The sequence below is a fragment of the Trachemys scripta genome, chromosome 1 (genome assembly GCF_013100865.1).
Source record: "Trachemys scripta elegans isolate TJP31775 chromosome 1, CAS_Tse_1.0, whole genome shotgun sequence".
NCBI lineage: Eukaryota > Metazoa > Chordata > Testudines > Emydidae > Trachemys > Trachemys scripta.
In genome coordinates this window covers 14,753,311-14,777,676 of record NC_048298.1, presented here as the reverse complement: position 1 = coordinate 14,777,676, position 24,366 = coordinate 14,753,311, and the positions used below count along the sequence as shown (strand labels likewise).

Below are 24,366 nucleotides of genomic sequence, written 5' to 3'. Positions count from 1 at the left end.
GGGGTTGTCTGTAAGCGAGGACAGGTCTGTCTCCCAAGATCTGTGAGAGTGAGGGATCATCTTTCAGGATAGGTTGTAGATCTTTGATGATGCACTGGAGAGGTTTTAGTTGGGGGCTGAAGGTGACAGCTAGTGGTGTTCTGTTATTTTCTTTGTTGGGCCTGTCTTGTAGGAGGTGACTTCTGGGTACTCGTCTGGCTCTGTCAATCTGTTTTTTTACTTCAGCAGGTGGGTATTGTAGTTTTAAGAATGCTTGATAGAGATCTTGTAGGTGCCTGTCTCTGTCTGAGGGATTGGAGCAAATGCGGTTATATCTTAGAGCTTGGCTGTAGACAATGGATCATGTTGTGTGTCCTGGATGGAAGCTAGAGGCATGTAGGTAAGTGTAGCGGTCAGTAGGTTTCTGGTATAGGGTGGTATTTATGTGACCATCGCTTATTAGCACAGTAGTGTCCAGGAAATGGACCGCTTGTGTGGATTGATCTAGGCTGAGGTTGATGGTGGGAAGGAAATTATTGAAATCATGGTGGAATTCCTCAAGGGCTTCTTTTCCATGGGTCCAGATGATGAAGATGTCATCAATGTAGCGCAAGTAGAGTAGGGGCGTTAGGGGACGAGAGCTAAGGAAGTGTTGTTCTAAGTCAGCCATAAAAATGTTGGCATACTGTGGGGCCATGCGGGTACCCATAGCAGTGCTGCAAAATGAAGCTTTCACCCTTCCCTTCACAAATATTATGGAGAATACAATACATGGCTATAAGCATAGGAATATTGTCATCGGCCAAGTCCAGCTTCCCATACAGGCATCGTCAGCGGGCTTTTAAACGCCCAAAAGCACATCTGGGTTGACCCCCAAAATGGTGAGTAGTCGCAAGCGCAGGGTAAATCACTGTTCCCGGACCCTGCTGTACACTGGTCCTTCACATGACTGTCACATGTGGTGTACCTCATCCAGTGCACTAAATGCCCCAATAACACTTATGGGTGGGTGAAACCAAACAACCACTACACTCTTGAATGAACTCTCAGAAAAATGATAGACAAACACCATATCACCTGTTGAACACTTGTCACAAAAGAGCAACGCATATCTTATCTCTCAGTCCTTGTCCTCAAAGGAAACCTGCACAACACCTTCAAAAGATGAGCCTGGGAGCTGAAATTCATCACTTTGCTAGACACTAAAAATCATGGTCTGAATAAAGATTCTGAATTTATAGTTTATTACCACAATCTGTAATCCACTAACCCCTCTATTTTGATCTGTGACTGAAGGGATGAATGGGCCACTTCAGTTTGAATGGTCCTTAGAATATGTCTTAATTACTTTTGCTAAACTACCTGTCCCACCTTGTATTTAGCTGACACTCTGAGTATCTTTTCCCAGACTGGAAGAAGCTCTGAAAGCTTGTCTCTCTCACCAACAGAAGTTAGTCCAATAAAAGTTATTGCCTCACCCATCTTGTCCTTCTAATGTCCAGACAACACGGACCAACACGGCTACAACAACACTAAAAAGAAAAATGATGGTATTCTAAGGACAATGAGTCATAAAAATACCACTTTTAAATAAATGGAGTGAAACTACATTTGCCGTGGCTTACAGGAAATGGAGTACCATTCAGGCAACCAGAACAGTAGGCAAAACAAATGGGCGAGCTGCTGTGAGGCGATACACGGACATGTTACGCCTACGTAAACTGACAAGGAATTACTTTAACAAACACCAAAACCATGTGTGATAATTATGAGCCGTTCTAGGGTGGTGGGTGTGAAATATCATTTCCGACCCAGAAGAGCGGCTGTCGATGGGCATTCGTGGGCTACAGCCTGCTTTTAGAACAGCCTTGTGGAAGGGGTGCTGAGCTGTTTCAACCACCCCGCTGTCTCCGCATCCTACAGCTGGCTCACCCCTGGGGTGATAACTTTGATCCCGCTGCCGCTGTCTGGCAGCTCATCTCACCCATCCCTAACCCCAGCCTCCTGCATCCTCACCCTGATTTAGGGTGACCAGACAGCAAGTGTGAAAAATCGGGACAGGGGGTGGGGGGTAATAGGAGCCTATATAAGAAAAAGACCCCAAACTCAGGACTGTCCCTATCAAATCAGGTATCAGAGGTAGCCCTGTTAGTCCCTATAAAATCAGGACATCTGACCAACCTACCCTGATTCTGCCTATCTGCCTCCCCTCCAGCTGTCTGACCCCCGCCCATACACACAACCTGGCCTCTGCCCAAACTCCGCCCTCCCTTGCAACTGACCTGTCCTGCTCCAGAGCAAGGAGGCAAGTAAGGGCGGGCAGGCAGACTGAGGGCAGCGGCTTCAGCAGACCTGACTGAGCATGCTCAGATCGCGCACGCATGCGCAGAAGCAGCCATCGCCCCCGCCGGGCTCGGACGGTATGTAACGCTTCCCTTTTGGGGAGGGCCGGTGGTGGGTGAGGCGCGGGGCCGGACCACGCCCCCGTCTGGGCGGGGCCCGGCGTCGCCCCGCCCAGCGCGGCGTTACAGTCAGAGCCCTGGCTCGTGGCCCTGACAGCTGCCCAGCTTCAGGCGCCATGGAGGATGCTGCGGCCGCAGCCCGGCTGGGCACGATCCTGCGGCACCTCTGCCCCCGGACGGGCGCTGCTGCCGCCCTCGTATCCTTCCCGAGCCGGGCTGCGGGGTGGGGGGCCGGGGGGGCAGCCTCAGAGCGGGCCCAGGCGGTCTCCAGTGACTGCCCCGTTACTCCCTTCGCCCCTCCGCACCCCCGCCTGTGTCGGGGGTCGGGGCGGAACCCGGGCCTGGGAGGGGGACTCTGGGCTGCTTCCCACGTCACCCCCCCCCCGATTGCCTCCCCCCTTGTGCCCCTCTTCTGCCTGGGCAGCCTCCCCCTTCCCGGGCTGCTTCTCTCTTCCTGTCCGTCCGTCCCCCCCTAGATTGCCTTCCCCCGTGTGTATGTCCTTCCTCCCCACCCCTTCTTCAGCCCGGGCTGCCTTCCACCTTGTTTGTGCTCCCCCCTTCTGCCCGGGCTGCCTTCACCCTTCTGCGAGAGCTGCCTCCCCCACCTTCTGCCTGGACACACAGACCTGTCACGGTTTCTCCCTGTGATTATATTAGACTGCAGGGTGGGGGTCATGTCTCTTTCTGTGTACAGTGCTGATGCTGTGGGGCTGGGTAAATAGCAGTGATTCTACCACCCACTGCAGGCTGGTACCTTTGCCCTTAGCCCCTGCAATCATCTCTCCGCAGTTGCTTGTTGCTTCAGAGAGTCATTTTACAGGGAGCGGGGTGTTTGTTTCCCTCTTCATGCACCACCTCCTGCTTCCCTGTGCTTTCTTCCTGAAACTCCAACCCTCTAGCTGCTAGTTGGCCTTTGTACCTGTTACACTTTCCTAAGGGGCACATGACAGCCTTACTGTTCCTGTTTGAAATTGGTTTGAAATGGAATTGGAATTGTTTTTTAAATGCTGGACATGAAAGGTCAGATTTTCAAAGGTGCTCTGCACCTATTTCTGCACAGAAATTGGATAGCTATGCAAAAGAGTTCCTGTTTTTGTGTACAGCTACCTGATTTGCTCACATATATGCTAGTTTGTGCACACAAATCTGGGAAAGAAAAGAGGCTTGTACATGTTAAGCTTTTGCCTATATTTCCAAGAGTTTGTGGGGGGCTAAATTCTGTGGTACTCAAATTTCATGGTGAATTTCAGAGCATGCTGAGATATATGGGCTCAGCATGTGGAAACAAACACAGAAAGGTTATTGGTTATGTATGTTCTATACTTCTGAAAAGGTCCTTTAAAACATAAGTTCACAGGAGGTGAATGGGAAACTTAGAAGGTTGAAAAACATAAGGTATAGAGCAGAAATGGGATGAGAGGAAGCTTTTATAGTGATTTATTTTGTATGTGCTACATTTCAACCTAGTGTCTCAAAGGACTGCATGAAGGCTATTAATTATTATCTCTATTTTACAAGCATGGAAATTGAGGTACGGAAGAGTTATGTAACTCAGTGATGGTAAAATACTTCATTTTTGCTGCAGTTCGGCTATAATGTGTAACTAAATTCACAGCAAAAGTTGGGAGGTCAGCAGCATGCTTTTGAGTAATAATCTGGTGAAGAGATAGTGATAGAGAGGGTCATAAGTCTACAGATACAGTAACTCCTCACTTAATGTTGTAGTTATGTTCCTGAAAAATGCGACTTTAAGCGAAACAATGTTAAGCGAATCCAATTTCTCCATAAGAATTAATGTAAATAGGGGGGATTAGGTTCCGGGGAAATGTTTTTTCACCAGACAAAAATTTTTTTATATATATTATTAATTATACACACACATAGTATATGTTTTAAACAAACAATTTAATACTGTTCACAGCTATGATGATAGTGAAGCTTGGTTGAGATGGTGAAGTTAGAGGGTGGGATATTTCCCAGGGAATGCCTTACTGCTAAATCAATGGTTCTTAAATTTTTGTACTGGTGACTCCTTTCACATAGCAAGCCTCTGAGTGCGCCCCCCCATATAAATTAAAAACACTTTTTTAAATATATTTAACACCATTATAAATGCTGGAGGCAAAGCAGGGTTTGGGGTGGAGGCTGACAGCTTGCGACCCCATGTAATAACCTCATGACCCCCTGAGGGGTCCCGTCCCCCAGTTTGAGATCCCCTATGCTAAATGATGACCTAGCACTCAGCTGAGCCCTCAAGGGTTAATATATTGTTGTTAATGTAGTCTCGCATTTTACAAGGCAGCAGGAATGGAGGGGAGGGGAGATAGCATAGCAGACAGAGACAGACACACACCTTGTGTTTGGGAGAGAGAGAGAGAGAAATGCACACTGCCCCTTTAAGTAAGCTGGCCCACTCTTAAGTGCATTGTCTTTTTAAGTGGATAAGAAACTTTCTGATAGTGAGAAAGGAACAAATTTCTGATGAATGGTCTAAAACTAGACAGGCAAACAAACTGTAGAGAACAGTTTTGCATCTGCTGAGTATAAATGGGGTGACCTAATGCTGTAGGTATTTTCCATTATTATTTTTATTATATTTAACATATTTTAGTGGCACCTAGAGGACTCAACCAGGTTTGAGTCCTGTTATGCTGGGCATTGTACAGAAATACAACAAATGACAGTCTGCCCCAGAGAGTTTAGAATCTAAAAGATATGACCCAGCATGGAACAGGTGGGGGAAGTCGAGGCTAATGAAAATAAATAGGATGGGACTAGCTGTGCGTGCAATTCTTTTCCATCTTAAACTTCTGTGGAGGATTTGAACATGGTTAAAAGGTTGTTTCTCATTGTAGAAAATGTTGTTCTCTTTTTTTGTTATTCCCTTCAAGATGGCAAAGCCTCTTTATAGTGACATCGTACATCTCCAGGGTTTTGAAAGATTCAGGCAGCCTTGAGACCATCTAACCTAACTCTGAGCTGGTATTAGTGGACATGCAGATGTACGCATGTTTCTTTTTTTGTGTAATAATCCTTTAATTTATACTCATGGTGCCAAATTTTATAAGCTAAGCAAAGCTGGTCTTGTCAGCACTTGGATCAGAGACAACTATGAAAAATGCAGGTGCTGCATAAAGTGGTGTTAGTGATTTAGAAGGTGACACTTTTCCCTCTGAGCTTTTTCTGAGCAAATGCTGAGTCCCTGCACCCAAAGTGTAAAACTCAGGTCCTGTCCAGCTGTGTTTATTTAAAATTAATCCCACTTCATTTTTTTTCTCCATCATAGAGAGGCAAACTCCAGTGTCCTGGATAAATTCTCACTGAACGTTACATTCTGTGTGCCTAAATGGTTTTATATAGTACAGTGGTTCTCAAACTGTGATCCTTGAACTTGTCCAGAGTGAGGTTTTCAAGGATAGAGACAACCAAGATAACTTTCTTCAAATGCAGGCCTTTTTTGTCTAATTTCATTGGTGTTTTTTATTAAAGAAAGAAAAGTAAAAAGAAATTCTTATGTCCAACTGGAACTCCCGTGCCACTGTGCACCCCCCCCCCCAAAAACAAAAAAACAAAAAACAAACCTCATCATGCATTATTAGCAAGGTTTGAGGCCTGAACTGTCAGCACTGTAGCCTAGAATTCTACCACTTGTTAGTCCTGTAGATCTAGAAACAGGACAAGACCATTATCTTAAAGGGGAGATGGACTGCAGATGTACTTGGTCTCACTCTTTCTCCTCACCTGACTTCCCATCCTAGGACGTGGGAGGCTCCTGCCTCATGTGGTGCTCTCAGAGGTATGGGCTGCTGGAGCCATATCCAGCATTTGGGATGGTTACTAGGGGGAGCCCAGCCCTGTACCCACTTGCTAGGAGTTGGTTGAACTGCCCCATGAGGTGCCCGTGAAGGGAAGGATCAGATGTTTATGTGCTTGGTCTGGAGAATGTGATTTGTGGGGGAGGGACAGCCTGGCCTATGTCATCCCCTGCTCCAAGTAAGGCATGTGCTGCTCTTTTGGTGATAGCGTGGGCCCAGGACTGTAGACTGTTTGTGTTCAGTTATTATTTTGACATGCTGCCAGCATTTTCCTGAATCCCTTCCACAAGAAAAGGGAAATGATGATTTTTAACAGTTCATAATTTTGCTTAATCCGAATGGAATTTCAGGAGAGGTGCTTCTTTGTCCCTACGGGAGCTTTACCCCTGGCAGATTTCAAAATCCCGCTTCACACAATGAAGGTGTTAAAGCTTCTAAAACAAAGCTTCAAGGATTTTTTATAACAATGGGAAGTGTTAGGCAACCTAAATGAAGTTGCTGTCAGTGAAGAGCACTTGGGGAACTATGAATGATGATTGACACCTTCATAAAACCTTCTCAAATATTAAAACAAAAATATTGGCGTCTGTAGTGTTAGCTATTTGTTTATTCAGTTTAACATATGTGTTTTCCATGAATAAAATATTCCTGAAGGGAAGTGGGGAGAAAAAGGTATTATGTACCTGATCCTATTGTTCAATTAAAGATGAACATACCATTTATTTGTAGCGTCTTTATGTTCTGTTCCATTTGGTTTTGTATTTACGAAGTGTATGTGCAGGGTCTAGAATTAGTATGGTTTGGGGGTTATTTGCATTAGTCTTTTACAGGCTTGTCAAAGCCACGCATAGGGTTGAAATTACCCAGGATTTGGTCTTCTCTTGGTATTTCAGTTCCTAGATAGTTGCACCATCATGATAAATAATTTTGAGCACATACATGGCTCCCTGAGGCATTAAAAACCTAACCAAGGTACAGCAGAACTTCCCAAATCCATACTTCACTAATATGCACAAAAATATAACAATCTATCTCTCAACAGTGGTCTGATAAGCAGAAATGAGGCTGTTGTAGAATCTCATTCTGTAGTATGTGAGACTTAATTGTTTTACAGATTAAATTATACATCACAAAGTATTATCTTAACTAATTAAAGCTAAAGTTGTTAAAATATCACAAATTTACTTTACCTTAATTAATCTTCATTGGGTGCTCATAGAGGGCCCTGTCATGTGGAGTGCTAAGACCCCCTCATCTCATTTAAGTCAGTGGGAGCCGAGAATGCCCAGCATCTCAGGATGGGGCTGATCTGGCCCCTATTGGGAGTTTTGCATTGACTTTAGCATATGCAGGATCAGGCCCTTGGTATTCTTTATTTTGAGTAGACAGTCTTGCAGCAAAGTAAGAAGAAGTGGGAAGGGGGAGTGGATTCTAGGGGAAAAAATGGACAACAATCCAAAGCAAAATACATTTTTACTTTGTTGTAATCCAGGTTAAATAATTATCAGATTCTGGAATTCCAAACCAACTTCAGATCTGATACTCAAGTTATTGTGCTATATTATTTGCCTTAATTTATACTCTAGACAACATTTCCTACTTCAGCACAAATTGCTTCTTTTAAACACCCGTTGGAGTTTCAGTAAGTGACATTTTACTATCTTTCTACTATTAAATTTGAAGATTAGTTTCTCATCTGTATATAATCTTTATTCTTATTTCCATATCTTGTCTTGCGAATTATAGAAGACATGTTGATTAGAAGTCCTCATATAGTTTCAAACTTGCAAGGACACTCTCTGAGCTGATTAATTTGGCTTAATAAAGTAACTTAGAACTTGATCTTGAAAATGTGAATAGTTTGACTTCAGGGGTCTGTTTACATAAGTACTGCTTCTATGAGTAAGAAGGTTGAAGATCAGACACTACCTTTCCACTCCCTCTTTTTGACAAGGTATATTTTTTGCCTCAAAATTTACAATTAGGAAAAACAGTTGTGCTGAATAATCATATAATGCATCGGATATACTCAACAGGATTAAAGTACAGGTGTATCTTGTGAAAGAGCTTATTTCCTCTACATGTCTCCTCCTGGCATATGGTGTGCATCTTACCCTACATCTAGTCATGTTGTTCCACCCAAAACTGCAGATTTCTGAGGGCTGGGCCATTTCTCTGTATTCTGTATAAACTGTCATGCACGTCTCTGGAGTTGTATACAAATATTAACTCATAGTAAAAATTACTGTATTAATTATTTTTTCTACTGGAGATAAAAACTTCATGTTGAGAGAATAATTTTCTCTATTTTTAAATTATTTTTTCTGACTATTTGATGTTCACAGAGCAGATTGTAAGACCAATGTGTGTGTTTGGTTTTCTTTTTTTGTTTTTTGTTTTTTGTTTTGATTGTCTTTTGAGGCTTGTTCTAATCTGCATTAACTACTCAGAGTCTGCAGATAATTTTTGACAGAAGAAAATTAAATAAATTCTGTTAACTTCGTACTTTTCCTTTCAGGTCACTGCTGAGAAAATTCTCATCAGATTGCTTTTTGTTGAGCCTTCTAATTTCTCTTGTTTCTTTGTAGTTACACCCTGGACAATAACCTTTTAACTCCAGAGCAGAGACAATTTTATGATGAAAATGGTTACCTGCTCATTAAAAACCTGGTTTCTGGTGAAGACATTGAGCGTTTCAGGTACAGAACAGCTGTTTCGCTAGACACAATCATATTGATATTTAGTAATGCTGTGAAGCTTTTTGAAACAGCATGAACTTGGGTTCTCCTAAAATGGAAGCATTTTATTAACAAATAACTTATTCCTTCGTTTAAACAAAATGTTTTGGTTTAATAAAATGGTAGAATGTGTGTCGAAATGTTTTTTAACTTTTTTTTTCTAGAAATGAATTTGCAAAGATCTGTAAAAAGGAGGTACAAGTGCCTGGCTTAATCATAATGAGGGATGTGGCCATTGCTAAATCAGAGTTTGTACCAGATCAAAAAGCAGTTACTAAAATACAGGATTTTCAGGAAGATGAAGAGCTCTTCAGATATTGTACTATGCCTCAGGTAAAAAGGGAAAATCCTGGTGTACGTTTGTTTTAAGTATATGCCCATGAAAAGTAACTGAAATCACTTCCTATAATTTTTCTTAAAACAACAAGAGGAATCTGTGTGAGTTCTCAGAATAACCAACTGAATTTTCATGTTTAGATATTTAGATGCAGCTTAACTTAAGGCTCTGTACAGTTTAGAAAGCTTATGTTAATGCTCAGTGTGAATGTTTTTTACTATTCCTCCCATTTCTCTTCCACATGTATGACAATGGATGATGGCGTATGGAAGTGATTTTTTTGAAAAGAAATAAGTCTACTTGAAGTGCAGTTGCTGTATAAATAAATCCTCTTTGTACTCAGATTGTATTGCACATAGCAAACTAAAACCAGATAATGTTGCTTTTGAAGGACACTTATCTTGCATACTAATTTAGAAAAGCACAGATTAATACACAGAGTGGTGTAGTTCTTCTGTCATTGCTCTAGCCAGGTATAAGTATATGTGAGTTCACTTTTTCTTAGCCACTTTCATAGCAGCAGACACTGCAGCTAGGTCTACCCTAGGAATGCTTTGCTGATATAGCTATACTGGTATGCCAGACTTAGCAAAGTGCTCCTAGAGTGAATGCAATTTATAATGGCAAAACTGTGCTTTTACATATCTTATTCCAACACTCTTTTCTCGCCTCACCCCCCAGCTGAGCAAAGTAAGCTATAACCGCAAAAGTGCATTTGTGCTTGAATAACTGTGTCTACACTAGAGGCTTTTGCCTAGCACAGCTGTGTTGGTCATAAAGCACACCTCATCGTACCCCTGACCAACATAGTTATTCAGGAAAAAGTTTGTAGTGTATACTTGGCGTACATGATGTGGTGATCAGTTTTGGTTTGACTGTAATATATATTGCAGTATAAACATCTAACTTTTTTCCTAATATATGTTCTTCACCTTAGATCCTAAAATACGTTGAGTGCTTCACAGGGCCAAACATCATGGCCATGCACACGATGTTGATAAATAAACCTCCAGATTCTGGTAAGCGGCACTTGTGTGAGGAAGAATAAGGACTTTTATTTTGTATAAAGGGGACATGATGTAGTTTTTAAAACACACAAAACAAACAAATTTCTAAGACATTTAAAATGTTACCCTATTTTATTCAAACCAAAAGAATTTTGAAAATTGAATAACATTCATTTTGACAATTAAAATAAAGTAGTCTGTTTCACTTTCTGGCTGTTAGGCATGTGTACATTGCTGAACTAGAGCCTAACTTTAAGCATGTCACTAGTCTCATGTAGTGAATGCATGGCTCTGTTTTTAGGATGTAGCCCTTAGCAGCCTGGCTTTCAACAGCATTGAGTACTCAGCAGCTCTCATTGACCTCAATAGAACAGAATAGAGGAAGTGTCCTTCATCTATATGACATACACTCTCTGTGGACTGAGAGTTTAGATATGTCAAATTTAGTTTAGACATGTAGACACTGACCTCAATGTCAGCTGCTGAGTGCTCTGAACTTTTGAAAATCTGGACATTTATTTAAGTGCCAAAATATGGATTTAGAAGCCTAACTTCTGGCTCCTGTTTTTGAAAATCTTGGCATTAAAATGTATGAGCTAGTGAGGCTTGTAGTACTTAGATGAAGTAACGGTTTCTAAAGAGACTTTTATTCTGGATACACTATTATGGGTTCATAATATTCAGATATATGCTACTTTTATTATTCACAATGATCTTGCTTTGTATTTTCAGCAGATACTGATTATGTCAAAAGATTAAAGTACTTAGTTCATGCATACCATCAACCCTCTCACCCTAGTTACAAAATACAGAAGGGCTACAAAACGAGGTTAGAAACATAGTAGGAAATGGTTGATAGCCTTGGTCCGTGTGGAATGTTATTTAAACAGCACAAACTACAATTTAAAAAAAGTTAATAAAATTAATGAGCAGCAAAGGCAGAAGTAACCTGTTGGAAATACAATGGATTTCAGTGTTTGTTCTGATGCCCCTGAACACAGCTGTTCTTTTGATCAAATGCAGAGCAAGACTAATTCTTGCAGCCTGCCCTGTCCCCTCAGTGGAATTGAACAGTGAGAAATCTTTGTTTAGTTTAAAACAATTGAATTTTTTTTTCTGATTCAAACTCTTCTCTTTTATTTCAGGCAAGAAGAGCTCTCGTCATCCCATGCATCAGGATTTGCACTACTTTCCATTCCGGCCTGCAGATCTCATTGTGTGTGCCTGGACTGCCATGGAGCCGATAGATCGCAGCAATGGCTGCCTGGTTGTTTTGCCAGGAACACACAAGGGTTCCCTGAAGCCACATGATTACCCTGATTGGGAGGTAGATCTGAATGTGGGATTAATGTGGTCTGCATTTTGGAGTTGGCGGAGGCAAGGGGACTTGTTTTTTGGTTCACAACAGAGTTGGTGAAAGTTAGTCAAGTTTTACAAGGCAATTATGAATATTCTCTTTTTTTCTTGGTCAAAACTTTTCATGTTTCTGAAGTTCTTCCACATCTAACCTTGTGACAGCATATGCTTATTGGGGCAGGGACTGACTTCCTCTGTAACTGGAAAGTTCCTAGCTTGTGATTGGTGCTTCTGCAATCAGAGTAATAATGATTGTAATATGTGTGCTTCACATGCACTTTAGACAGCTGCACAAGCCAGCTGTTCACTAGGCTGACCTATCCAAGGTCATTCCAGGAAACAGTAAGGCAGTGGAAGGAGCCCACCCATATGCAAATATTGAGAAGGCATTGTGATTGCTTAGTGGCTCCCTGATGTTGATTCATGGCATTTAGATGTGTTCGTGTCAGAGATTCTGTCCCTGGGGGTGGAGAGGAGTTTGGCCACATATGGGTTATGCAGTTACCTCTGGAGGGTTGAAGATATTCTCCCCAGCATTCCACTGTCACGACGTCTTGACTAACCATTAACCTCTGTCAAGCTTTTTAGCAGATATGGATGCAGTGTTGTAACTGTATTGGTCCCAGGATATTAGAGAGATAAGGTGGGTGAGGTAATATTTTATTGGATCAACTTCTGTTGGAGAGAGACCAGGTTTTGAGCTTACACAGAGCAGTGTAAGCTCAAAACCTGGTCTCTCTCCAACAGAAGTTGATCCAATAAAATATTACCTCACCCACCTTATCTCTCTAATATCCTGGGACCAATACAGTTACAACACTGCATCCATATCTGCTAAAAAGCTTGACAGAGGTTAATGGTTAGTCAAGACGTCGTGACAGTGGAATGCTGGGGAGAATATNAAAAACTTCAGCTTGTACATCACCCTAATGAGGGATGCACACTTTGCTAAGATATAAAAATAGGACATGCATATGAAATGGATGTTTGGTGCTCCCAATTGCCTTAGGAAGATAAACATGTACTTACAGAGCCTTTTAGGCTCTAGATTCTTTTGTATATGCTAGACAAGGTGGGTGAGGTAATATATTTTATTGGATCAACTTCTGTTGGAGAGAGACCAGGTTTTGAGCTTACACTGCTCTGTGTAAGCTCAAAACCTGGTCTCTCTCCAACAGAAGTTGATCCAATAAAATATATTACCTCACCCACCTTGTCTAGCATATACAAAAGAATCTAGAGCCTAAAAGGCTCTGTAAGTACATGTTTATCTTCCTAAGGCAATTGGGAGCACCAAACATCCATTTCATATGCATGTCCTATTTTTATATCTTAGCAAAGTGTGCATCCCTCATTAGGGTGATGTACAAGCTGAAGTTTTTGAAAATTAAGCTTTTTTTTTTTTTTTCTTATCTGAGTAATGTTCTTGAACAGAACATTTTCTCAAAGCAAAAAGTTGTTTTCTCATTTAGTATAAATAAAAAAAGACCAACTGAACTTTAGCAGAATTTTTTTGTTACACACAAAATATCCTTTTGCTGGAATTTTTCATGGCTTTTATTCAAGCCAAAGTCATAGCCTTTGAAATCTGGGAGAGTGCTCCCTTAACAGCAGTGTCCTTACCCAAGTGCAAGACTAGGGTACTGGACATCATTCATTTCTGGATCAGTGCCCTTTTTGGAAGCTCGAACATAAATGCACCGGAGTTCTCTGTGGTGGGTCAGGAACTCTGAATGACATGGTGCATTGAGACACACAGTGTGTGCCCGTGTCCGTGTCCAGGAAGCTTTCAGTTATAAGTAACAAGCCTTTTCCATCACACTGACTGCTAATTCCAATCTGTCCTTTTAAAGCAGAAAACAAACAATATGGCATCAAATATAGTTGTCTGAAGTGAACATTTCAGAGGGACTAGTAAGCTTTATAGGTCAAAAGAAAGCAAATGAAGAAAGTGGAATGCGAATGTCATGTAAGACTAGAATCTTGTTTATCTTATCAAGGAATTCAGATTAGGATATTGGGATCTAAACAGCCCGTTAGGCCGAGCCCCTTGGGCCTAAGTCAGCTGGCATGGGCCCGCCATGGGTTTTTAAATGCAGTGCAGACATCCCCTTAGCAGCTGAGCTAGGTTTGGGCTTTTAGGGGTGAGAAGATTCCAAGACGAATAGGCAGACTCTTAAGCAAGTATATTGCATACTTTGGATTCTCATCTGAAAGAAAGCTGAACAGTGCAGATTTTTGTCCACATTAAGACATAGTAGTTTTAATAATTATCCCATGATGTAAACTCTGTGTGTTTTTTAGGGTGGCGTTAACAAGATGTACCATGGGGTGCATGATTACAACAAAAACCTTCCCAGGGTTCACCTTGTTATGGAGAAGGGAGACACAGTATTCTTCCATCCCTTGTTGATTCATGGCTCTGGAATGAACAGAACTCAAGGCTTCCGGAAGGTAGGAAACCATTTCAAGTTACAGCCATTGGACCTGTTTTAAAACAGGTTGCATAACACTAAGCCCCCCTCCAAATTTACGGAGATTTTATAGTCTCTTGCATATGAATAGATTTTTGTAATCTTATTTTTTGTTTTGGTTTTATAGCTATCTGGTGTAATTTTGCTGTAATGATAATCTTGGATAATTAGTTTTGGAAAAATTATGTAACCCTGAGTTACATTTCTTGGTAGGTGTCCGTTGCAGCTCTGACTCAGGGAAGTGATTAAACATGTGCATTACTTAATCGGGACCTTAAAAAACATGTTGGTGGACAGTTTTGGATTCTTCTTGTTTGCTTCTGCACAAGATTTCTTCCTCAGCCCTGACCAGCTGTGAAAGAAATTTTTGTCATTCTCTTCTCTGAGGCCACTGCAATCTGATTAACAGCATAATTTAATTATGAATTACCTGTATATATGCATAGCACTTTACTGAAAAAGTAAATGGAGTTACACTGCACTCCACTCTAAGGGCATGTCTACACTTACCAGGGATCAACGCTGTGGCGCTCAATGTACCGGGGGTTGATTTAGTGGTCTAGTGAAGACCCACTAAATCGACCACAGATCGTTCTCCCGTCGACTCCAGTACTCACCTTACTCTTCTCAGTCCAGCTACGTTAAGCTGAGGTCGACTTACCCCCGTAGAGTAGACAAGGCCTAACTGAGAGTAGAATCAGACAAAGAACTTAGGAAGAAAGGCCTGATCCTGCATCTCTCACTGCTTGACTTGGTAGTAGTAATCTCCTTGTACTAGATTCTCGTCTTGTATACATCAGCATCGCTATACTGAAGACAGTGGGATTGTGCTGATGTACACTAGCTGAGAATCTGGCCCATTGACTTCATTTTTAGTAAAATGGAGCAAAAGTTATAAATTGTTTTTATAAAAACCTAGAGTGTTATGAGGGTTCTTGTTTAACACCTTCCATTAGCCTCCTACAGAGCTAAATAAGAAGGAAGAGTAATCTGCAATGTTATAGCTGTGTTGATCCTATAATAAAAAAGAGAGATGGTGAGTGAAGCTGTATCTTTTATTGAACCAACTTCTGTTGGTGAGAGAGACAAACATTTGAGCTTACACAAAGCATAAAACTATCACTACTCCAATTCCATCAGCAGCATAGCAACTTGGGTTTTCCTTGGAGGTCTCTTATCCAAGTACCCACCCAACACAATTCTGTTTAAGGTTGAGATCTGATGAGATCAACACACAAGATTGCGTAACTATGTGGAAAAAAGCAGTTCACTTTGCCAGTGTGCTTTGTGTTTTCCTTGTTGATAAATGTCTTTTTTTTTTTTTTCCCCTCTCCCAGTCCAACTTTCCTTCTACTTACCCTTTTCAGAGAAGTCCTAGACATGTCTTTATCATGTGCGATATCACAAAATGGGTGCGTGCGGTGAGGAGAAGATGGAGAAAGTGATTCATTAAGCTTACGTTATTGTGCAAGTTTTCTGTGTGAATCTCTAGCAAGATTTTTTTTTCCAAGTGAACATTTCCAAAAGCATGAGAGAGAGAGAAAATACTCAAATTTGGTTACAAGGGTGATATTTGCATTTAAGATAGTAGGGTGTTAATACAGGTCACTGATCAACAATTCTTGACTTAAGAGCTGTATCATGATTTTACTCCTGACTTTCTTCACGCAGGCGATATCTTGTCACTATGCTAGTGCAGATTGCCACTATATTGAAGTCAAGGGCACAAGTCAAGAAAACATTGAGAAAGAAGTTGTAGAAATTGCACAAAGAAAACATGGTGTGAGCACGTCTATCACTCTGAAGGTAAGCTTAAAAGTGTCCTGCAACAACAGTATATTACACACTAACCCTATTTACACAGCAAAGGGTTAGTTACATTTTACTTCTAAAAGTATCTCTTTACTGCTTGTGCTTTTTATAATTACATTCATAAGCAATAGTTTTAATTGCAACAACCCTTCCAATCATATATAACACTGTGGGTTTATGCAGGACTGATCCTGGGTCTAAGCAGATACTTATCTGAGGGGGGAAAAAAAATCTTGATTTCCTTTGGAAGACAGTTGTTATGGTGGCTGGCAGATTTAGTTGTTGTTCATCACACCTTTTATTAAAGCACCTCTCTCTAACTGGTTTAACTGTTTTGTGTGGAATGGCAGAGCTACCTTGGGAAATGATAGGGATCGTGCTAATGAGGTGACCCAGTATATGGCAGCGTGGATACAGATTTCATATTGCTAGCAACACTCCTCCTTCTAAGGTTGACCGTGTGGGTGAATATCTAAAAATAAATTTAAAAAGCTCTTCTCAGTTTACATGTGGACTGCACAGAATGGACATTAGCAGCTAGAAGGTACTTGCCCTCCTAATTTGCAGATGCAATTTTCTTGTACTTGTTAGCAATAGGCTGAATGCTACTATGTTCAGAACAATAATAAGATTAGTGCATGGTTATAGGATTAGGGCAAATTCTGTCTTTAAGTAATGGGTGTGACTCCTGTTTGAAATCAGTACTTACTCCCATATATCTGATGGCAAACATTGACTCATTTTAATATAATCCAGTAGCAATCACTTAAACTTGGGGTATTTTGAGGGAGTGGATGCCTGGGAGGCATTCCTTTGTGCTCTGATCCATTCCAAAAATAATGAATGCAGCAAGTTCTTCTCAAATCCACAGCACAAAAATCTGGTTTCTACAGTGGGGTGACAACTGGAGTGGGTTAAATCCAACTATCGTTTGGGTGCCACGTAATCTTCCAAACTCAGATCTGCTGCATTTCTAAACCACCAATCAATATAGTATCTGGGGGTTAGATTAAAAAAATATATATATTTAGGCACCTAGTGGATTTTTCAAAAGCAGCTAACTCCTGTTGGAAATCAATGGGAGTTAGGCAACAAGGTGCTTTTGAAAATCTCACTAGGTGCCTTTCTGCATCTTTAGGCCCCTAAATATCTAGGGACAGATTTTTAAGTATATTTATCTGCAAAGCATAAGTCTGCTTTGCCTTTGACTCCTGCATTACTAGTTATACACTGATATTTTGAGTGTTAATGTAGGAACTGTTGCTTGTTTAAATGAGCAGTTTCTATAGTTTGCTTGATTACATTGATAACCCTTTACAGCTAAGTTAGTTCTGTGCATTTCACCATTACTCCTAGGGCAATTCTGCGCCACTGCGCAGGCACAGAATTCAGATGATCCGCAGATTTCTTTGCTTCTCCCCCAGAAAAATGGGGAAGCAACAAAATCTGTGGGTGACATGCGCCACTTCTCCGGCAACCCGGACACATCTGTTCGAGCACCTGGAGCAGCTGGGAGAGGTGTAACGGCAGGGAGTGGGGATGTGTGTGAGCTGGGCGTATGTGTGTGAAGACATTAATCAGTGCCAGGGGGAGGGGCTGTGCGTGCAAGTGAGAGAGACTCTGTCCCTCTCACGCACCCAGCATGGACGGGTAGGGCTTTTGGGCTTGAGGTAGGCTCTGTCCCCTGAGGAAGAGCAGAAATGTAGCAGCCTGCCTACGTAGGTGTTAATGATCCTATTGTTAGTTGTTCCCATTCTTAGTCAATTCCCCCAGGAGCATAAAACACATCTAAATGTTTTAAGGCTCCTTTATATTGTCAGAGTTGTGTAAAGGAGCCTTATTGTAAACATCGTCAGGGAATCCTCAGCTCAGAAGATCTATGTGCTTTCTTGCTCTTTTTCCTGTGCCAGAGTGGCACAGTGGTTACAGCTCAGGATCTATTTTACTTACCCATTTAAAAAAAAAAAAAGACTGAGGGCAAATAAAACATTCATCAAGCAGTCAATAACATGTCAGGACATCAGCACTTTCCAAAGTAGCCAGTCAGGATTATAACTGGAATGCAGGGTATGGGTTACCAAGTATTTGTAACTTAACTTTCAGGGGTTTAGGAAATACTGGATAGTTATTGTGACTTTCCTGTATTGTAGTTTAAATAAATTACCAACATAATTGAAACTGGTGTGATTATATTGCATTCTGGAGCACATGACTTATGCCTGGAGCACATAACTAATGAAGAGAGGCTGAGGGAACTGGGATTGTTTAGTCTCCAGAAGAGAAGAATGAGGGGGGATTTGATAGCTGCTTTCAACTACCTAAAGGGGGGTTCCAAAGAGGATGGAGCTCAGCTGTTCTCAGTGGTGGCAGATGACAGAACAAGGAGCAATGGTCTCAAGTTGCAGTGGGGAAGGTCTAGGTTGGATATTGGGAAACACTATTTCACTAGGAGGGTGGTGAAGCACTGGAATGCGTTACCTAGGGAGGTGGTGGAATCTCCTTCCTTGGAGGTTTTTAAGGCCCGGCTTGACAAAGCCCTGGCTGGGATGATTTAGTTGGGAATTGGCCCTGCTTTGAGCAGGGGGTTGGACTAGATGACCTCCTGAGTTCCCTTCCAACCCTGATATTCTATGATTATTTTGAAAATTAAATATACAGAATTTTGCAGAACTTTAAATTTTTTGGCGCAGAATTGCCCCAGGAGTACACCATTCTTCAAATCTGTTTTAATCAGATTTTAAACTCTCTCTGAAGAATGCTTAGCACTTATTTTTAATCTTCAAAGCATTTACAGGCATGAGCTAACTAATCCATGCAGCATCCTCCATTCCCATACAGAAGCTGAGGTTGCATGACTCGCCCAAGGCAAGAGTGAGTTGCTGTCAGAACTGCAGTCGAAGCTGACTTAATAGCTCAGTTCTGTGCTCAGCCTCAGCCCATCACTCCTCTCCCATGCTATCTTGTCAGTTGGCACCACTGTGACTCTTTGCTATCCCAAAGCAATCATGATAAACAATCATTCCTCGCTCTTTAATTGTCTAAAGTGAGAAAGTTCCTATTTGCAATTGATATTGGTCCACTGAATTCTGTTTTTAAATCTGTTCTCTCCCTGCTTTTTGTGTGGTGCATAAGTAGTAGCATTGCATGTCTACCTAATGTTCATTGCCAGCAATAGATGGACTTTGAGAAATCCAGTGTGCTTTTTGAATTGTAGAGAAGATAGGAGGAGAATTGAAAATGCGTTGAGGAGGCATAATATAATGTGTACAAGAAAATGAGAAGGAATGTTTATTTTTCCCTGTCATCTGGCTTGCTCCATTTGCAATATAAGGGTGATGCTCGCCAGGAACATTATTTTTAAATGTGACAGCTTTTTGGTTTTGGTTCAATAATTTCAGGGTAGTGCTGTTTATGTATCTCTTCCTGTTGCTGCCTTTCTTGATTGCCTTTTATGCATCATGCAATTCATATAAATCTCACAAATGAATTCATCTTTTTGGTGATCTTCAATATTTTTGTTTGACTTTACCATTCGTTGCATTATAATTTATTAATGTGTTCAGAGCCTATGGATTTGAAGGAAAGATCAATAATTTTGTTGCTGCTGTACTTTTGTTGTTGTTTAAAATATGTAGGTAAGTAGAGAAAATAACTTCTGCTGTCTTCAGAAATAAACATTGTGTCCTGGTTTGTTTAATAAGCTCTTCTGTCTTTGCTCTTTTTCTTTTCTTTTTTTTTCTTTAGGATACTTGGATGATACGAGGGCGGCTTGTAAAAGGAGAAAGAACTAATCTTTAGAATAGTTTTTGGAAGGCGGAGTTAGAAAAATGTGTGCCTGAGTATTGTGTTCCCTGATCAGAAACCATGATCTTCACAAATTTGCATTTGCTTTTTTTGTTTGAATTTATTCAAATATTGCACCAAATGTTCATTTACAACAATACAACAAAATATTGTAATATGAATGCACTGAAGTTTAACAAAATTTAGCTAATATACTTAGCATATTTTAACCTATTAACTACAGTAAATACTTCTATTTTTGTAATTTTAAAAATCATTTGTTTTAAAATCCACTGTTTATTAAATGGATGAGAACTCCAATCAAATCAGCTCTTTACATACTCATCATTCTGTTACTTAAGAACCAATTTGGATTCAGATGTCTCTATCCTGATGTAATTTTGGGCTGCTGTTAATGTAACTCTTATGCTAACTCATGGCTCTAGTGAGTCTAACCCTGAGTGGAAAAGACCAATTGCATCATCTAGCCCTTTCCCCTTGTTGGAGCATGACTGTGCATTTTCTAGTCCTTTGTCTAGTTTATTAAATGTCTGAAGCAATTGTGCTTTTACCAATTCCTTTGGGAGGCTATTGTGGAGTCTAATAGATCTCATGGCCAAGAAGTCTTTCCTAATATTTAGCCTACATTTCCCTTCTTCAATTTTCTACCATTACTCCCTATCATCCTAAATAATTCTTCTCTCCTTGTTACTTATGCATCAAATAATAAGACTTTGTGTGCATGGAATTCACAGTAACGATCAGCATGTATTGTAGTGAAATGAACACGATTTGGAGGAAAATGGCCCTTTCCCTAAAAGACACATGTAATATTCTGATCAGAAGCAAAGTAATTTTAACTGTGGTATGGTCTTCGCTGGGACAGTGGTTATCTCTGTGGACAGTGAATTCATTTGAAACTGGTTGTGTGGGGTTGAGGAACTTTTTTATCTTTAACCTTACTTGCATCCTTTCCCATTTTTAAACAACTGAGAAGGGGTTTCCTCTTTCGAATCTGGCATCTGTAGGGGTAGGCTGGGTAGTTGACTCCAGTGCAGGAAAGTTATACAGAATGAAAGAAAATAAACATTAAATAAAAATTGGAAGAATGGGGATGCTCATAATTATCACAGGGCATAATATCTGTGGTGTATTGAAATACAATTATTTTTAAATCATTGTTTTGTTTCAAAAATAAAAATGTTTTTGAAATACAGATTAAACTAGAGCAAAAACCAAGTATCATGGGTGCATTGTTGTATTATTTGTACATATTAGATAGTCTGGTGACAGATGCTATAGAAAACCCTTATGACAGAAAGATTGTGGGTTGTGGTGATTGATCTGTCTGTCAATGTCATGATCCTTTTAACAGGTAGCCTTAAAACTATTCCATAAATAGTTAAGCATATTTTAACCTGAAAACATGGAGACCATTTTTCTGTGGCATCTTTGTGCCTGATCCAGAGCCCACTGAATTTCTCTAGCGCAGCCTTCTTCAATTAATGAGAGTCTTTCTGTTGACTTCAGTAGGCTTTGAATCAGGCCTTTTCTAACTACCTTCATGGGATCTTTGTGTTGACATCTGACTGCAACACCTTAAAGACAAGATTCACTAGCAGACTTGATTCTTTACAGCTTTACAGAATTCTGTAATGCTCAAATTTGTTAGTCTCTAAGGTGCCCCAAGTACTCCTGTTCTTTTTGCGGCTACAGACTAACACGGCTGCTACTCTGCAACCTTTACAGCTTTGTGCATGTAACTTAGCTGACAGCAGAGGGAGCTGTGGTCATGGAAGAGCTGCAGATTTTCTCAAATTCCCAAACCTTTTTTAAAGCTGGAGTTAAATGCATCACTTCAGGAAAAACCCTTTAAGCGAACGTTACAGGATTCTGTAAAAATCATTTTGGCTGCAAATTCAAAGTTACATTTTCACATTCCTTTAAAGAGTATGGAAAGCCACAGCTAAGGTCCTGCTTTGAGTAGGGGATTGGACTAGATGACCTCCTGAGGTCTCTTCCAATCCTAAGATTCTATGATTGTAAAAAATGTTGCAATTTTGCAGCTCCAGCCCTGCAAACTTGAGCCAGCTGACAGGGGCCTGCCACAGATGTTTAACTGCAGTGTAGACATACACTCAAGAGCCTAATTCTCCATGTGCATTATTCCCCTCTATTCAGCACGGGTGAGGCCACACCTGGAGCATTGTGTCCAGTTCCCCCCCGAAGGCATGTGGCCAAATTTGAGAGAGTCCAGCAGAGGGCAACGAAAATGATTAGGGGCCTGGGGCACATAACTTATGAGGAGAGGCTGAGGGAACTGGGCTTATTTAGTCTGGAGAAGAGTGAGGGTGGGATTTGATAGCAGTCTTCAACTACTTGAAGGGAGTTCCAAAGAAGATGGAGCTTGGCTGTTCTCAGTGGTGGCAGATGACAGAACAAGAAGCAATGGTCTCAAGTTGCAGTGGGGGAGGTCTAGATTGGATATTGGGAAAACACTATTTCACTAGGAGGGTGGTGAAGCACTGGAATGGGTTACCTTGGGAGGTAGTAGAATCTCCATCCTTAGAGGTTTTTAAGGTCAGGCTTGACAAAGCCCTGGATGGATGGTTTATAATAGGTATATCTCTATATCTCATAGAACTGGAAGGGACTGTGAAAGGTCACTGAGTCCAGTCCCCTGCCTTCACTAGCAGGACCAAGTACAGATTTTGCCCCAGATCCCTAAGTGGGCCCCCTCAAGGATTGAACTCATAACCCTGGGTTTAGCAGGCCAATACTCAAACCACTGAGCTATCCCTTCCCCCCTTATGTCCTCATGCAGTCAAATAATAAAAATGATGGACTTCAACACAAAAACAGACTTTCACAAACTCAGAGAACTGGTTATATAAGGTCCCGTGGGAAGAAAATATAAGGGAAAAAGGAGTTCAGGAGCGTTGTCAGTTTCTCCAAGAGACAGTATTAAAGGCACAACTGCAAACAATACCAATGCAAAGGAAAGGAACAGACCAATATGGCTCCATCAGGAGCTCTTTCATGACCCAAAAATCAAAAAGGAAACCCACCGAAAGTGAAAACATGGACAGCTTGCTAAGGAGGAGTGCAAAAGAATAGCACAAGTATGTAGAAACAAAATTAGAAAGGCTCAGTACCAGCTTTACAATGGCACCAGTGCCAGGCACACACTAGTAGGGGACCCATAATCCTTCCCTCTTGCCTATTCCACCCTCACACACACCCTAATCCATAAATCATAATCATAAATCCAGTGCAGGAGGCGCTGGGGGGAGGGGGAAGGAATGGGAATGGGGCGCACTCAGGAGGGTTGGAACTGGGTGGGAAGAGGCAGGATGGGGGTGGGGGCTTGGGGAAGGGGTGGGGCAGGGTCTGGGGTGGAGTGGGGGTGGGGACTTGGGGTAGGGACAGGTGGGGGCAGAGCCTGTATTCTAAGGAACCATTCAATGTGAAGTGGCCCTTTAAACACCCCTGCAGTCATAAGACAAAAAAGGGGGGGGTTATTGGGTCACAGATTGTTTTAATAAGTCATAAATCTAGTGTCTTTATTAAAACTATGATTTTTAGTGTTTAGCAAAGTTATGAATTTAAGCTCGTCTTTTGAAGATGCTGTGCAAGTTTCTTTTGAGGACAAGGACTGAGAGGACAGATATGCAGTGATCATTTTGGGAAAATTATTGTGGAATTATTTTGGGAAAGTTCAATGGTCTATAGGAGGTCAAACTAGATGATCACAGTGGTCCCTTCTGGCCTTGGAATCTATGAAAGGTCTGAAGCAGTGCACTGTGGGATAGCAGTAGGAGGAGTGTGAAAGTGGCACAGTTAATCCAAAAGAAGGATGCCACATACGGCATAACTCATTCAAAAATAGAGTTTTGTTGCTTCCAAACTGGATGAATTAAACCAGGATAAGATACCAGATAAGTCAAAAGAAGATCTTTGTGGATACAAGTCAGTTCATACCAAAAAACCCCTAAAGTGTATCTGACCGAAGAAACAAATAGCTTGAAGTACATCTAAGCTAGAAAGGGGATAGAAGAATATGCAAGTCGATGTATTATGGGTACACACAGGCACTGAGCAGTTGCAGCCTGAAAACAGGTTTAGAATTTGAATTTTAAAAATTGGTTCTACTTGTAGATCTGTTTGAGATTATAAAACCTGACACACTCACAGAATATGCAGATACTATGAAATGAGTTGGGAGCACTCTCAGGAGAACGTTCCTTTTGTGTTGATTCAGAAGTCTCCCTCGTCATTATTTATTACTATTTATATTATTAGCACCTAGAGGCGCCCAAAAGGATAGTAAGAGACAGTGCCTGCCTTGAAGAGCTTATAAGGCTTTTTGGAGTGGCTCATGACTGAGTCCGCCAACCTTAGGGTAGACTGTCAAGAAACAGGGCGGAGACTCCAAAATGGTTGTCTGTTCTATAATTAGATTTCACCTAGTAACAAGTGTGACCTCCTAAAGCACTATAACAGTCTTACCATGCCTTCACAGACAGTACCCTTAGGTGTTCCAGCCTATCCTGCCATCCAGTGATAGGTGTTTGCTATAAGATCACAAGCGATTCAGGTTGCT

General features: G+C 41.2%; 1 protein-coding gene across 1 annotated transcript; it reads left to right on the top strand.

The window, feature by feature from the left end:
* The first annotated feature begins 2,477 nt into the window (after positions 1 to 2,477).
* Positions 2,478 to 20,998, top strand: PHYH (phytanoyl-CoA 2-hydroxylase). The gene is made up of 9 exons (XM_034765025.1): positions 2,478 to 2,638; positions 7,843 to 7,898; positions 8,845 to 8,955; positions 9,159 to 9,327; positions 10,269 to 10,350; positions 11,484 to 11,665; positions 13,999 to 14,148; positions 15,840 to 15,974; positions 19,725 to 20,998. The coding sequence occupies exons 1-9, from the start codon at positions 2,558 to 2,560 to the stop codon at positions 19,776 to 19,778; spliced, it is 1,020 nt and encodes a 339-aa protein (XP_034620916.1). The 5' UTR covers positions 2,478 to 2,557; the 3' UTR covers positions 19,779 to 20,998.
* Positions 20,999 to 24,366: the final 3,368 nt, after the last annotated feature.